General features: G+C 27.9%; 1 protein-coding gene across 3 annotated transcripts in view; it reads right to left on the bottom strand.

The window, feature by feature from the left end:
• The window catches only part of LOC122515673 (actin-binding LIM protein 1-like), a 28,952-nt gene extending 14,672 nt beyond the window's left edge, over window positions 1-14,280 (bottom strand). Inside the window, exon 1 of one of the 3 annotated variants that reach the window (XM_043633079.1) lies at window positions 14,020-14,280. In XM_043633079.1, the coding sequence (XP_043489014.1) occupies window positions 14,020-14,023 (4 nt within the window). In that variant the 5' untranslated portion in view covers window positions 14,024-14,280. Of the gene's footprint in view, window positions 1-3,297; window positions 3,818-14,019 lie in introns of those variants that run through there. The other 2 variants (XM_043633077.1, XM_043633078.1) reach the window with 2 other exon arrangements.
• Between the last annotated feature and the right edge of the window lie 2,622 nt (window positions 14,281-16,902).

Raw genomic sequence — 16,902 nt, 5'->3', positions numbered from 1 at the left:
TTAATTTATTTTTTAAATATAAATATTAATTTTATTTTTTAAATATAAATATTAATTTATTTTTTAGATATTAATTTATTTAAATTTATTAATTTAAATAAATATAAATATTAATTCCTCCTACCCATTTACTCAATCCTCCATTCAAACAATGTTCGTAAATGTCATTAGAAAAATAATGAACAAAATATCCGTAAATCTAATGTTAATATAATATGAAATTATACTTAAGAATATCTCGAAGATAAATGGAGTAGGCAAATTAGCGGCACGTTAAAATCTCGATAGATCTAAAGCTCGATAACCATATTATCGTTGAACAAACACACACGCGATAACCGATGAACAAAATGGGATGAGAAAATTTCATTTCGTACCAAGTCAAAGCTCATGCTCGCGTACAACTCACTCTCTCTCTCTCTCTCTCTCTCTCTCCTTCGATCTTCTTCTTCTTCTTTTTTCTCTCCTTAACCCTATACACATACACATACACGCACATATCACGAACGAACACATTTCTACACGCATAAATCATTTATATACATTAAGATAATACGTTTAACCTTAATGTATCGACTAAATGTAATATTTCCTTTTACCGCTTGCTTCTACGTTCAACACAAAGTTTCATAACCCCATTTATTAACTGATACACCTCCCCTTCCTTCCTCATCCCTCACCACACCCCATCTAACCATTCACGCACACTATCAACAGCTGATCATATATTCTTACTTTTAATGTTTGCTCATACGAAATTGTTTCAAATCGCTAAATTTCTTACTAACTATCACACGATTTTTATGTGTTACTTACGAAAAAATAAATGTAACTACGCGAGAAAAAAAAAAGAAAGAAAATATAAGAACAGTTGGCAGATTTAAAATCCGCAAATTTCTTTCGATAAAATTATCGCTGGGACGAGATGAAAGAAAACAAAAAAATTACAATTATGAGGAAATAAAAAGGGAGGGGGAAGAAAATCTAACGTTTAAAATAATACAAATATTTTTCTTTCCAATAATATTATTATGGCTGATCATTATTATTAAAAAAGTAAAAAATAATACGATTAAAATAAAATAGAATGAATTTAAACGTTTCAAGAGCGTACACATTTTTTTTCCTACAACGCTTTTCACCATTATCTATCGTTCGAGGTAACAAAAAAAATAATAGAAGTAAATAAAAGTAACAAAAATAAAAAAAATTAACTATAATAATGGTTTAAGATAGAAAACTCGTCTAACGACGGTAGCATGATAAGGTTTAAAAAAAGAATAAAAAAAGAAATAAAACTTTTAACTACAAGGAAACAATAAAAATAAAAATAAAATAAAATAAAATAAAAAATTAACTTATTGTTAGCTGAACGTTCTCTCTCGATCGTTTTGAAAGTAATTTTTAAAGTATTGAACATACTTATAGATTACGTTAACGATAACACTATCTTTCTTTTAATAGACTTCTATTAAACTAGAGTCTCGCGAGTTGAAAATGTTGTTCTCGTTGCAATAAAAAAAGTAAAATGATGCGGAATACGTTAACTGACATATTTTATCGAGAGAATTTCAATCGTTAAAACAAATAATAACGAATAAAATATCTTTTCCGATGGTTTGATGATGTACTCGACGTTACGATTATTACGATGCTGATAATGAATCGTATTTAACGATACAATTCAGTATACAAATATGTTTGTGTGTGTGTAATTGTATACGTTGCGTCCAAATTTGAATTACTTTACAATCTTTCAAATGTCGTTCGATTTAATCGTGATACAATAACTGCGTTATCACGATTATTATTTTTTATTTCTTTTTTTCTTTTTTGTTAACGTGTTCCATAAAAGTTTCTTATCAAACATATTTAAGTTTACTTATAGCTTGTATGTATGTAACAATAAATTAAGAACAGAAAAAAAAAAAGAAAAAAAGTGTAATCTGTTTTGTAACAAAATTATATTGCAAATCCGATGACACACATTTACAATTAATGCTGGTATAATAAAAATTTGTGATTACTTTAAAGTAAGAACAAATTATATACGTAATATTTATTATAATTATTTAATAATTAATTGAGAACGTGTGTAAGTGTAATAGCAATTTAATAATCAATCGAATTAACATAAGTGTGAAAAGATCATTGATTTTTAATAAATATTTATTTACCGTTAGACGATGTGAATTTTTAAATTAAACAAATTCGATTAACGAATAATAAATAAATGAAAATGAAAATTTTCAAACGAAATATTAGTCGCGTATTTTACGAGGAGTGTATTAGTTGTGTTGAAAATTTATGATAAGTTAAATATATACGAGATGTTTATTTATCATTTTCTTGATTATACTTAAGGTTCAAATTTGTGCATGCATTCAAAAAACCCTTTAAATATTGCCAGGGTACAGTTTCTCACGAAGAGCTAAAACGTGACGGGGAAATATCGAGAGCGAAAAGCAAATAAGCTTCGTGATTGTCGTGTCTTGAGTCATGATACACACGAGAAATCATGCTAACTTGGTCTACATGCTAAGTAACTTAATATATTTATTACATGTATGTGTGTTATGTGTGTGTATATTACAAATCAATCCATTTATATAACTTTTATACATCATTTAGAATTAATTATGTATAAACAATTATAATATTCATAAATTTTGACATTTATATAACTTTTATACATCATTTACGATTAATTATGTATAAACAATTATAATATTCATAAATTTTGGATATATAAAATAAATAGAATCGATGATTTATATTTATTAATTTATTAATTTATATTTATTTATATTTTTTAATTATTTATTAATTTATATTTATTTATTATTATATTAATTTATATTATATTTATTTATGCATACAATTGAATTGTATTTATATCAGAGAATATTACGGAACAAAAACGTGTTTTTCTTTTGTTCTTATACCGTTATAAGGAATATAATTAGATGATAAAAACAATTAGAAATGAGGAATAAAAAATATCGGAGAATATTTTTCCTCCTTCCTCAATGTCAAATCGTAGAAAATCGTAAATGGCCATGAGAGGATTTACGTCAGATGGCACTGGAGTTGTCGTTATCACGATCGTAAAACGTTCAAACCACGCCTTATACAGCATAAAGAGAGAGAGAGAGAGAGAGAGAGAGAGAAAAAGATAGTAAAAAAAAAATAAAATCGCAATTTAATCGATAAATTCGCAGGTAAGTCTACAATATTTGATCTGATCAAAAATAAATCGTCAATTATTCTCGAAATAACAGGTAACTTAATTTTTACCCTTTTTCAATTGTTTTTGCTTGGTGGTGGTGGTGGTGGTGGTCTCTTCCATAGTTTCTTTCTTCTTGACCCCGTTGCTTTCACTCGCAATAAAATTCTCCGTCGTTTTTGACTTCATTGTATCTTTTTACTTTGGTTATGTAACTTCACGCGAGAGAGTTGTACAAAAAGAAAAAAAAAAAATGGGAGGCCTCGATGATAAAACACACTGCAATACTTTCGATTTCTTTTTTTTTCGATTGAATTAAATTTAATTTGATTCGATTTGATTTTATCTACGAGAAATCGCACGATATTTTCTTAGATTTAGATATAAAATGATTAAATGTACAAAAAAATATATTTATAACAGGTGTAATAAAAATCGATCGATGATTTTGTATAGATTGTTGTTTCGTTCGATACAACGCACACGATGTAACCCGCACGATCGTCGAATGTAAACTGGGAACGTCTCGGCAACTGAAGGAATTGAAAGCGTCCACCAGCAGAGCCACACACGGTGATTAAAGTTTTGATTGTCATCTTCACAAACGTGTTTACATTTTACGTAGTGTCCCCACCTTTCAATTTATCCCCCCCCCTACCCATATCATTGGATTGTCATAAAATTTGACACAGTATTAGTTTAGATGTTATACTGTAAAGACGTGTAATATTACTTTTTTTTTTCTTCTTTTTTATTTTTTTTTTTTAATTATTTTTTTGCGATTATTTTTTTCTTCAATACCGAGAGAGATACAATTATTGGGAATATTAATTTATTCATTGATATTTTTAATATTATACACATTTTTTCTTTTTTTTTTTTTTTTAATATTTTTCGCGATTATTTTTTCTTCAATACCGAAAGAGATACGATTATTGGGAATATCATTGATATTTTTAATATTATACACATTTTATAATATTTTAATATTAAATAATTTTTTATTAACATTTTTTTTTTTTAATTATTTTTTCGCGATTATTTTTTTCTTCAATACCGAGAGAGATACAATTATTGGGAATATCATTGATATTTTTAATATTATAACACATTTTATAATATTTTAATATTAAATAATTTATTTAAATTAAATTAAATTTATTTAATAATTAAATAATTTTTTTATTAACATTTTATAATATTATTAATATAAGTTTTATTATATTTACATTTTTATAACCAGTTATTTATTTCGATTAAGTTTATTCGTAAAGTAATATGAAATGTTCTACGATGAAGTTTTATTCTAAAAATTGAACCAAGAAGACACGCGCAACATCATTTGAATCTTTCAAAATATTCACGAATAAATTTAGGTAAGTTATACAATTTTTGGAAATATTAATTAATTAATATCGTATCGTTTAGATGTAAATTAGTTTAAATCAATGAATTATTTATATCGAATCGCGATACTCATTCAATTATCAATTATGAAAGTTATATTAGTTAATCTATTTAGATCTGCCATACTTTATATTCTATATAATTAATTAAATATAATATTATAATTAATATACTCACTTTAGTTTTTTTGATTTTATCGATTTTTCTATTTATACAAAATAAAATAAAATAAAATAAAATAAATATTCGTATTAAATTAATCTCATTGTCAGATCTAAATGAATTAATAATAGATACACCTACAAATCAAATTAAAAAGAATAAGTTAATAAAAATAAGTTACATTATACCGTATAAAAATATTTGATCAATAATAGATACACCTACAAATCAAATTAAAAAGAATAAGTTAATGAAAATAAGTTACATTATACCGTATAAAAATATTTGATCAATAATAGATACACCTACAAATCAAATTAAAAAGAATAAGTTAATGAAAATAAGTTACATTATACCGTATAAAAATATTTGATCAATAATAGATACACCTACAAATCAAATTAAAAAGAATAAGTTAATGAAAATAAGTTACGTTATACCGTATAAAAATATTTGATTAATAATAGATACACCTACAAATCAAATTAAAAAGAATAAGTTAATGAAAATAAGTTACGTTATACCGTATAAAAATATTAGATATTACAAAACTATTACTAATTGAATTATTATCAAGATTAGTCATAGATCAATTAGGCAGTTTTCACAATTTCTATATCATCGTAATGATTTTATCGTTGGGTGTTACGCATACACGAGAATAAATATCACATTTATATATTTAGTCCTTCGTATTATTCCTGCAGTTATTTCTGAACAGCCACGTTAGCTCTGTATCATGTTTCCGAATTCTCTTACTTACCATATTATTATACGAATAACTCACGTTCGTATCGCGTATACTCGATTGCAAATAAGAGAGACAAAGAAATAAATAGGAATAATGGTAGGAAGAGAGAAATGAAGAAAAAAGAAATGGGAAAAAAGAGATGATAGAGAGAAACTCAATGCGAGCATAGCGAATAATTTAAGTATGACTCCTACTTAGAAAGTTATTTTTGTTGGCGGTCAGACTCGTACTGTAAAGACACAACTGATGAACTTAACGAATCAATGAACTCTTGTCTTTTCTCGTGACCGTTCGATGAACTAACAACAACTACTACTACTACGAAGAAGAAGAAGACGACGACGACGAATCAGAAGAACAACTGACACGACGAATCATCATTCTCTGCGTTCCATTAGTTTTTTTTTTATTTTTTATTTTTTTCTTCAAATCCACCATTAAGATTATCTTAACATTTCAAGATTGTAGTTTATTGGAAGAATTGATTTTTATTGGAGCTAAGGTATCATTGTCATTTCATATTTCGCAACTAAACATGATCAATCGTTAATTATTTGATATTTAAATTATATAATATAATAAAATATATAAAAAAATATTAATATTAATATTATTAAAATTAATATAATATTATAATAATTAAAAAATATTAATATAATAAAAAATTATAATTATGATAATTATGATTAAAGAAAAAATGTATATATATTTGTTTAGATTTTTTTATTCTTCTTTATTTTTTTTCTACAAATCCACCATTAAGATTATCTTAACATTTCAAGATTGTATTTTATTGGAAGAATTGATTTTTATTGGAACTAAGGTATAATTGTCATTTATATTTCGCAACTAAACATGATCAATCTTTAATTATTTGATATTATTTATAATATAAATATATAAAAAATAATATAATATTATTAAAATTAATATAATATATTTAATATATTAATATTAATATATTAATTAATATATTATATAATATTATAATAATTAAAAAATATTAATATAATAAAAAATTATAATTATGATAATTATGATTAAAGAAAAAATATATATATATATTTGTTTAGATTTTTTTATTCTTTTTTTTTTTTTTTTTTAAATAAATATCATAATTATTTATGTTCAAACACAAACGTTTAATACTAAGTGTGATAAATAATTAGTAATCAATGACGTTACTTGCGCAAGTTGTCTTAAACGCGAAACCAAACCGCGTTTTTTTTTCTTTTTTTTTTTCTAAAAGTTCAAGCACGCGGATTTAATAACGCTCCGATTTTACGGGATGACGTTATGCAACGGCGTGTAACCGCAAGAAAAATTCAACGGTTGGTGGTCCAGGACCGATTCTCTCCTTCTCTTTTATTCTTTACCTTTCTTATTTTATTACGGTTTTACCTGATTTCGTTAAGGAACAAGAATAAAAAAAAAAAAAAAACGAATATAAGACGACTCTACCTTATCGACAGAAAATTACAAAAAAAAAATAAAAAAAAGAAAAGAAAATATTGCGTGACAAATGTCAATAGCTACCTGCACGAGTGTGCCAGTGTGTGCATCATTATCATTTTCTTTATCCTTTTTTTTTCTTACATCTTTACATAACTTACGTAACACGAATAATATATTCTTTAGAAATACAATTGCAATCTAATTTTGACTGCATATTTGTACGCATCTTTATGTACTCACATGAACGAGCACGTGAGATTGACTTCATTAAAAAAAAAAAAAAATAAAAAAAATGAATAATAATAATAATAAAAGTAATAATAGAAACGCGTATGGCTTCAATCCTATTAAAATAAAAAATAAATAATGAGGACTGACCAAGATTACTTTATTTTCTTTCATATAAGTGTTCCCATTCTGTCGACTTAAAACACAAACGCATAGATAAGCTTATTACGGAAGTAAAAAAAAAAAAAAACTCTTACGTTGATAAGAAAGTCATTTCGTTTTCTCAATGGTAAGGAATAAACGTTTTCTATTCTTTTTTTTTTTATATTTAGAATACAGGACGTTTGAAATAATTGCGAATTGTCAAATCGAATATATTCAAATCGTAAACTATTTTTCGGCATTGCGGATATTAATTATTTATATTTATGACAATGTGATTAATTGGTCATCCGTTTGATCTGCAATTTAATTTGATTCGATGAAATTTTTCATTTCGTCTAAAATTTTGCACCGATTGTTTTATTTCGTTTTATTTCATTTCATTTTGATTTTCATTTTTATTCCGATAATTTTGATTTTAACCTTCGGGGATGATAAGAAAAAAGAAGAAGAAAAAAAAGAAGCAAATTATGACGAATACGTTCAATTCTCGATAACATTAAAATATTTAATTAAATATTTAATGAAAAATATGATTAGAAAAAAAAGAAAAGAAAGAAAAAAAGAGAGAAAAAGATGTTTTCAGTATAGAATGTAAGAGTAACGGGAGAAATGTGTGTCAAGCCTACGAGTATAGGAAAGTGTTATACTATTTGCATGTAATATTATCCAAGCGTCCGTCAATAAACATTACTGTATTGTATTCTCATCTGTTACATAATCTCGGAGTCGAGTTCCATCCAGTCTCGGCGTCTTCTCGAAGGACCTCGTCCTACCGGTAGCAGAAAATATGATCGATGTAATACCTATCGATTTATAATTAATCGTAAGTAACCTAATCATCTCGGTCCTTGAAAGAATTTTATTTCATATCATTATTATTATTATTATTATTATTATTATTATTATTATTAGTATTATTATTATTGTTATTATTATCATCATCTTTCGATTTTAATTGTATCATCATTTTATTATTATTATTATTATTATTATTATTATTATTATTATTATTATTATTATTATTATTATTATTATTATTATCATCATCTTTCGATTTTAATTGTATCATCATTTATTTCATATTATTATTATTATTATTATTATTATTATTATTATTATTATTATTATTATTATTATTATTATTATTATTATCATCATCTTTCGATTTTAATTGTATCATCATTTATTTCATATTATTATTATTATTATTATTATTATTATTATTATTATTATTATTATTATCGATTTTAATTATATCATCAGATTTACGTTTTATTATTCGTAAGAAATACAATCAAAATTCTAGTAAGAATTTCATTCATTAAATATTAATTTTTCTAATTTGATATTAGTATTCGTATTTAATTAATTGCAAGAAATAAAATTATTCGAATATTAGTAAGAATTGAATATTGTAATGAATTTCTATTTAAATTCGTTTAGATTTGATTTATATTCAGGTATGTTTAATTATACTTAAGAAATGAAATCTTTTTGAAGTATCAGTTTAATGATTTTAATTGACTAATAATTGATTTCATCTCGATTAGATTCTAGTTATTCTCCTGTGATAATTTTCTATGCGAATTAATGAATTATAATAAATTAATAATTACAATATTTAACATATAATTAACATCTAATTTAATTTCATTAGATGAAATGTTAAAATATGATTAGAAAAATAAATGAATGAAATGTGACGACGACAACAAGCTGTGAGAATAATAATAATAATTCAAATGTTGTAACAACAATGAGTCAGAATAAATTCCATAGAGCAAATCTTACATTAGTCTATTCGAGGGCAAGAACACGTAATACTACGTAACCATGTAATATATACATGTAAGTATATATATATGTGTATATATACTAGTAGTCTAAATTAGTGATCTTCAAACATTTTCGGTTCATGAAAACCTTTAAAGTGTAAAAATATTTGATAAAATCCTTTCTAATGAACAAACAAAAATAAAATAATTACAACAAATTAACACGTCAAATGATATTAATTAATAATTAATAATTAATTAATTAATAATTTACATGTCAAATGATATTAATTAATTAATTAATAATTAATTAATTAATTAATAATTAACACGTTTGCAAATAGTAAAAATTTCAGCGAGGAAAAACAAGTGACAGTCATTTTATTTTGAAATCAATTGTGATAACCAAAATTTGATTAAACACGTTTTATAAGGTCAGTCAGATTATCATACATTAAAGAATCAATTAGTCCTATCTATTATACCTTTACAGGTATAATAATTAAAAAAAATTAAGGTGTTATATCAAATAAAATAGAAAATAATTGGCTTTAAAATTGTAATGCTATAACATTTACGTTTGCAAACGTGTTAATACGATATAATATATTTAAAGAATAATTCGTGGAACCTTTGGGAAGGTTCTATAGAACCCTACAACTCAGTGTAACACAGTTTGAAGAACATTGGTTTAGAGTTTGACGCATTCGGAAGAAAAAGGAGAGAGTTCAGAGTACTCTTTCGATATCGATCGGCAATGGTTGCAGTTTGTCGAGCTAGAGAAACAGAAAAACGGCATGAAATGCGTTTCCCTTTTAGTATAGGAGAGGGTACTAACCCCTGCTCAACAATGCCAAAAGTGTGCCGATACTCTTGGGAGGGTTGCACGACGCAAGGGAAAATCAATAAAGCTCGTCGATAAAGCTCGTTCCAATTGCACTGCGTCAACAATACAATTGCATTTTGTACTAAGTATATATTTGTGGATATGTGTGTGTGTGTGTTAAATATGAATAGTTAATTATGAAACATAAACAATTTTATCAATGATACTTGTAGATATTTCATATTTGATTAACAGAATTCGACGAGATTATATGTCCCAATTATTAAACATTGTTTAATAATTTTTTTAACCTTTAATAGCATGGTTTGTAAATAATTATTGTTATATATATATCAAAAATATATTCATACATATTTAATATTAAATTTAAGAAAAATTTGTGTACGACAATTAAATGTGGATGTAACAATTGTTAATTGATTAAAATAATAATAATAATAATATATACAGTGATATTTGTAAATTCAATATCTGTAAAAACAAATAATTATTTTTTGAAAATTTAAAAGCCAATCGATCGATCCGATCGTTGAATTTTTAACTCCCAATGGTTAAATCAATTAACGAAACGTTCTTTTTCTTTTTATCTAGATACACTTATCTATCAGATTAATATTGTTTATGTTTGAAAAATCGTTTTGAAATGGAATTAAAAAAAAAAGAAATAAAAAGTATTTTCACTTTCGATTATTTCGAAAAGGTCGATACCTCGATTGATTTACGAGAAGATAAATAGATGATAGATGATAGATAAGCGAGTAGTGGTAGCCGAAGAGTAGCTACGATATACGCAAAGCGGATAACCGACAGTCACGATGCCGTGAATTATAAATAACATCCGTGAATGTCCGGCGCACGTTCTGCATATCTTAAAAGCCCACGATGGATTTCCAAGTATTTGCGAGCTTGCTTAGATAACTAACAACGAAGATTACGATTTAAACCCCTCTCCCCCCTTCCCCCTATCTCGTTTTTTTAATTTTTATTATTTACCATGTAAATTATTAACAATTGCGCGACGTGAGAAATAAATTTGATTTCACAATTTCAAAAAGCTCAATTTATTTAACCCATTTTGTTGGGGGGGGGCGGGTTGGGGGAGGGGGGTTTATTTTTTTATCTGACAAAAAATCAATTGATTTTCTTTCAGACGCAATTTATTACAACTCGACTACTTCTGTTATCAACACGATATGATCGTCATTAATCATAATAATCGGTTAATTAATAAAACCGTAATCTCACATCGTTTTAAATAATAAATTTGTTAATCAAATAGTACACAGGTCGAACAAATTAGATTTCGGATTAACATATGGAGCAAATAATAATAATAATAATAATAATAATAAAAATAATAATAATAATGATAATAATAATAAGCATAGAGATTACTATGTTGGATGATTTATCGGTCAACGAACCGTCAAGAAAATATTCTCGGATAAGTTGAGGCCGATGTAATAAAGGATTATATGCTAATGTAGAGCCCTAATTTTCGATATCCTCATTTTATCCTGATAGACGTATTTTTTCCATGCGCATACGCGTGCTTGACTAATATACGCGCGCGCGCATAATCACAAGAGAAAAGAAAGAAAGAAAGAGAAAGAGAAAGAAAAAGAGAGAGAAGGGAATATATGCGTGCAACGCGTAGGAGGGACGCATAATTGCGTGTGGTTAAATTTATGAGCGTGTATTGGGGAGAAGAACTTAACAGAAATGAGTGCAAGAGAGACGGACAGAATAACGGAGTTAGAAAATAATAGGCCAAGGGAGAGAAACAAAATAAGATAGTTAGAGAGAAAAGTAAATAGAATGAGAGAGTGAGAGAGAACAATAAATGGAATATAAAAAAGAGAGTGAGAGAAAGAATTAAATAAAATTAAATAAAAGATCGAGTGTAAGAGAGAGAGAGAGAGAGAGAGAGAGAAGCTATTAAGATAAAAAAGTAAGAGGGAAAGAGATATAGTATAAGAATACGAGAGAGAGAGAGACAATATGAATGAGTGAGAGAAAGAGAAGTAGAGGGAGAGAGAGGTATAGAAAGAGAGAATTAGAAAGAGATAGAGTAAGAGAGGGGAAGAATAAGAGAATGAGAAGGGGATAGACTGAAGAGAATTAGTGAAGGATAGAATGAGAAAATTAGTGAGAGATGGAATGTGCGTGTGTGTATGAAGAGAGAGAGAGAGAGAGAGAAAGAGGATTAGTCTACAAATCTTTCTCTCTCTTTCTTTACTCTTTCAAAAGCCGACCATACGAAAATCGAGACGCGTGCAAAACAATGGACGACTGGTGTGAAACGACTGATTGTGAGTGTATGAAAAAGAGAGACAGAGAGAGGGAGAGAGAAGGGAGAGAGAGAGAGAGAGAGAGAGACTTTTGCTTCCTTTTCATTTTATTTTCTTTCTGGACTTTCGCGTGGGAGGATCGTAAACTTTCATATCCCCTTTTCCTCTTTACTATGAATACAAAACTATACAGGGCTGGATCAATAATTATGAATAACTTATGCAATAATTATGAACGTTCGATTAATTATAGAGTTATTTAAACGTAAGATTATTTCATAATCAAGGTCGTAAACGTAATTGATTTTTTGTTGTTTTCCTTTGAGAAAATATTACAGGAATAGATGGGAGATTTTATTTGAGAGGACAGTTATTGAATCATCCTGTATAGGCGTATATAAGGGCGTGGAATCGTCGTAAAAGGAAAATGTGAACGAAAGGGAATTTTCATCGATTAAGGGAGAGAGAGAGAGAGAGAGAGAGAAATGCTGAGTGACATTTTCTTCGTTTATTATAAAATATGATAATATCATATGAAATCAAATACATATATATATATAGGTATTATAACATTTTTAAAATATTAATATAAACATAAAAAAAAAAAAAGTTTCTCTCTCTCATTATATGGCAAAAAATGTATACTTGGGGTCGCAAAAAAAGAAAAGAAGGGAGAAAGAGAAAGAGAAAAGGTCGAAAGGCAAGTCGAGGAGGAAACACGATGCTTCGTAGAGAGAAAAAAAGAGAGAGAGAGAGAAAGAGAGAAAGAATACAGGTCACGCTTCAAGGCGAGGCGATAAACGCGAAATAAAATAAAACTAAAAGTAAAAGTGAGAAAGATAGTCGAAGAATTAAACATAAAAAAAGAAATGAGAGAGATAAAAGGAGGGGAAGGGGAAAAATGAAATTGTTTAACAATAAGAGAGAGAGAGAAGAATATAAAAGGAACAAATGAAGAAGGAAAAGAAAAAAGAAGAAAACTAGGAGAACGACTACGACTACGCGACTCGCCCTAGAAAACGTCAAATCGACGAGGACGGATCCACCCGCCTATTTATAGAGGGGCCCTGTTCAAGTAACTACGTTGACGACGACGAGGACTAGGACGAGGACGAGGATGAGGATGAGGACGAGGAAGAGGCAACGCTCGAACAGCTTACGATCCATTCGAACGACGTTCGGCCCTTTCTCTTCTTCTTATTCTCAACCTCATCTTCCTCTTCTACAAGTTCTCTCTCTCTCTCTCTCTCTCTCTTTCTCGCATCCTTCTTCTCGAGAACTTGGCTGGTACGAAAGAAGCGTGAAAATCGCATGCAGGGGCGTATCGCTATCTTCCTTCTCTCTCTCTTATACACACATATATATATATATATATACATACGCATACACTATCTATCTTTACTATGCTGACGCCTACGAAAATTCTGGGGGAGTGACAATGACGGAAGATCTGACTTTTATTCATTCTATCTTTCTCTTTCTCTTTCTCTATCTCTATCTCTTTCTCTTTCTCTTTCATAAACGAGAGCGATATCGCGGCACGCGCGCACACGTTCAACTCTCGTCGCAGCAACATCGAACGTGAAAGAATGAAAGTTAGAGAGAGACGGTTACACAGAAGGAAAAGTAAACGAGCGAGAAAGATAGATAAAGACAGAAAAGGCAACCGGCACTCATTCGGAATCACTCGATTTCCGCCTTTTACTACTCACCCATCCTCGCGACGACCAGCAACCAACCAACCAACCAGGAAGTACTTCCTCTTGAATTGTCAATAAACCTTTCCTCCTTTTATTTGAAAAGATTACCGATCATATTACTAACACTGTTCTTGAACGATTGCAAATTAGGCTCGTTGGGTTCACTCAGAAATGCACAGAAAAACCCATAGACTGACTCTTACTACGTGCCACGAAACGCTCGACGTCCGACATTGCGTGCTGGTGCACCCGTTTACTGTCCAGGGCGCATGCGCCAAAACACCGACTCCCCTCTAAGATCAACGCCGTAACAAGTGCACTCGGGTGCCCTCGACTATACTCGATACTCTTCGTTAAAATCGATTTGAAATATTTTCTTTTTACCTATACGCGTATGTGTGCATATATACGTGTAGAATTGGATTCATGTGTTTTGCAGGAAATTATCCTGATATCCTTTGACCTTATTGTTTTCATTTATTTCAACCTAATTGTTTATAATTTTTCTTTATAATTTATTTATCGCTCATTTTGTTACACGATTTTATGATTAGACTTGCGTTAGAAATTAGGTATTTCTCTTTTGTTCTTAGATTCTACTAATTAATGACTTCCTTTCACATTATTAAACTATTCCCGTGAATATAAATTTATTGTTCTCAATATAGTCCAAGTTTAAATTAATAAGAGGCGTTTTGAATTTGACTTATTCGTAGGAATAACACCGAATATTAAGAAGCTCCATTCCTTTCTTACAATTTTTAAAAATATTATTAGATAAATTATAGTTTCAGATTATAAATTTGTTTACCGTGCATAGAAAAAGCTTGATTTACTCCCTGTATTTTTATAAATATTTTAAAAGAAAAATTTATGGAAAGAAATGAAAAAGAGAACAAAAGAGAAACAAGAAGGATGTAATAGATATCTTTACTTTTTTATATTCTTTATCTAATATGATTGAGAAATTGAATTTGTAGAAAGCTTTATTTGAATAATTAATATTTATTATTTCTTTTTCCTTTTCAAATCATTAAATTTGTTAATTCTTTTAGGACATTAAAAAATGTACTGTTTTATCTTTTTTATTAGATTTATCGATGCAAGAATTACCGACGCAAATATTACCGACGCAAACATTACCGACGCAAACATTACCGACGGAAATATTACCGACGCAAACATTACCGACGCAAACATTACCGACGGAAATATTACCGACGCAAGAATTACCAACAATGGTAATACCGATAACAAATTCTTCGAATCTACTTATCGACAAAGTAACGAAAGGTACCTCAACTATCGATAACAACAGTTATCGATCATGTAGACATTAATGCGCAATAAAGTATATCGATAACACGTGGTATTAACATCAGTAGTAAGGTATGCTTCAAACGCATGTCTATATTTTATTATCTTTTTACAATTACAATAATTAATTAATTAATTAATTAATTAATTAAACAATTAGTTCGTTTGACTTTGATAACGTATAACATCGAAATATTATTATCGTATTATTATTTAATCATATTTAACTGTGAATCAATTTACACATCGTAAACAGATGAAATCGTAATTTAAAAACAACGATTCGATTCTAAACGTTAGAGTCTCGTTTCTTTTTTTAATCCTTTTACTTTTCTGTTAGATTTAAAATTCTAAAGGAGTATCTCCAGCCTAGGGTACATTAAATTTCTAGCAAAGAGCTTATAGGGATCTCCGTGTTTGTTTATACCGTGTCGTCCTTTCATCGGTTTCACGTAAAGTACAGAGAGAATGATTTAGTTTGCTAGGTTTGCTAGCTTTCAATCGAATTTACGGTTGCCTGCCTGCTTTGCTACTTCTGTCGATGATCATTCGTATTCTAACATCTATTGATCGTTAATGCAAAACTACTGTTTAAAATAAATCAAAAAATTATTTATAGTATTTTTATGGATAACAAATATAATCGCTTATTAAAATATTTTACAACACTAATTTGGTAATACTTCGAATAACTTCTAAGATAATGGAACTTTAACAACAAAATTTGTTATTTCGAAGCTTTGATTCTTTTTGCACACAAGAAATATGAATTTTTTATTTTATAATCATAATCTGGTTGCAGTTCGATTAATGCAAACAAATATTTATTATTGCAAAGGTACCTTTTTTTTGCATACAAGAAATACAATTTTATTACGAATAATAAATAAAATTTAACTATACAAATATTAGTCTTTCTTAATATTGATAGAATAGTTCGAAAATAATATCTTAGCCTCGTTTCATCTTCGAATTGTAACACAGTGAGATTAAATTTTCCTGAGGTTTCTTTAATTGATAAAGTAATTAATTATACATTCGGATTTTGTGCGGTAGGGTGGTCTTGCACCGCGACTGGTACAAACAAGGCTGGCAAGTCGCTTGGAATGTGGCATGCAAAGTGTAACTTGCATCTACATGTGTGTTACTGTATAAATATACGTGTATATATATATATTTGTGTATACGTATGTGTGTGGAGTAGCTTCGGGCTAACCTGGATTTCGTTAAAAGCACTTCAATTTATAATACGACTCCGTTCTATCAATAACCCCCTCATCATGAAACATTTCTATTGTCTTTCAAATTATTTTTATTTTACTGAAAATAACGTTATTCTATTAGCTTGTTCCTAAATTAATTTTATTTTTATTCAACGATAAATAAAAAAAGATTGTTCTTTCATATTTAGAATCAACTGAATATTAAACGATAAAGAATTAACAAATTTGTTAAATACGATTTTTCGGTTATTTCTCGCGTTGTTATGGGACGATTAGTATCCATGATACGTCGTGAATATTTATTTGTGTATGTGTTAAAGCAATGTATATATGTTTAAAAAATCTTAAATATAAA

The sequence above is a fragment of the Polistes fuscatus genome, unplaced genomic scaffold, assembly GCF_010416935.1.
Source record: "Polistes fuscatus isolate 324 unplaced genomic scaffold, CU_Pfus_HIC Scaffold19, whole genome shotgun sequence".
In the NCBI taxonomy this organism is placed as follows: domain Eukaryota; kingdom Metazoa; phylum Arthropoda; class Insecta; order Hymenoptera; family Vespidae; genus Polistes; species Polistes fuscatus.
The sequence above is the reverse complement of the archived record's forward strand: the minus strand, read 5'-3'. Positions and strand labels throughout refer to the sequence as shown.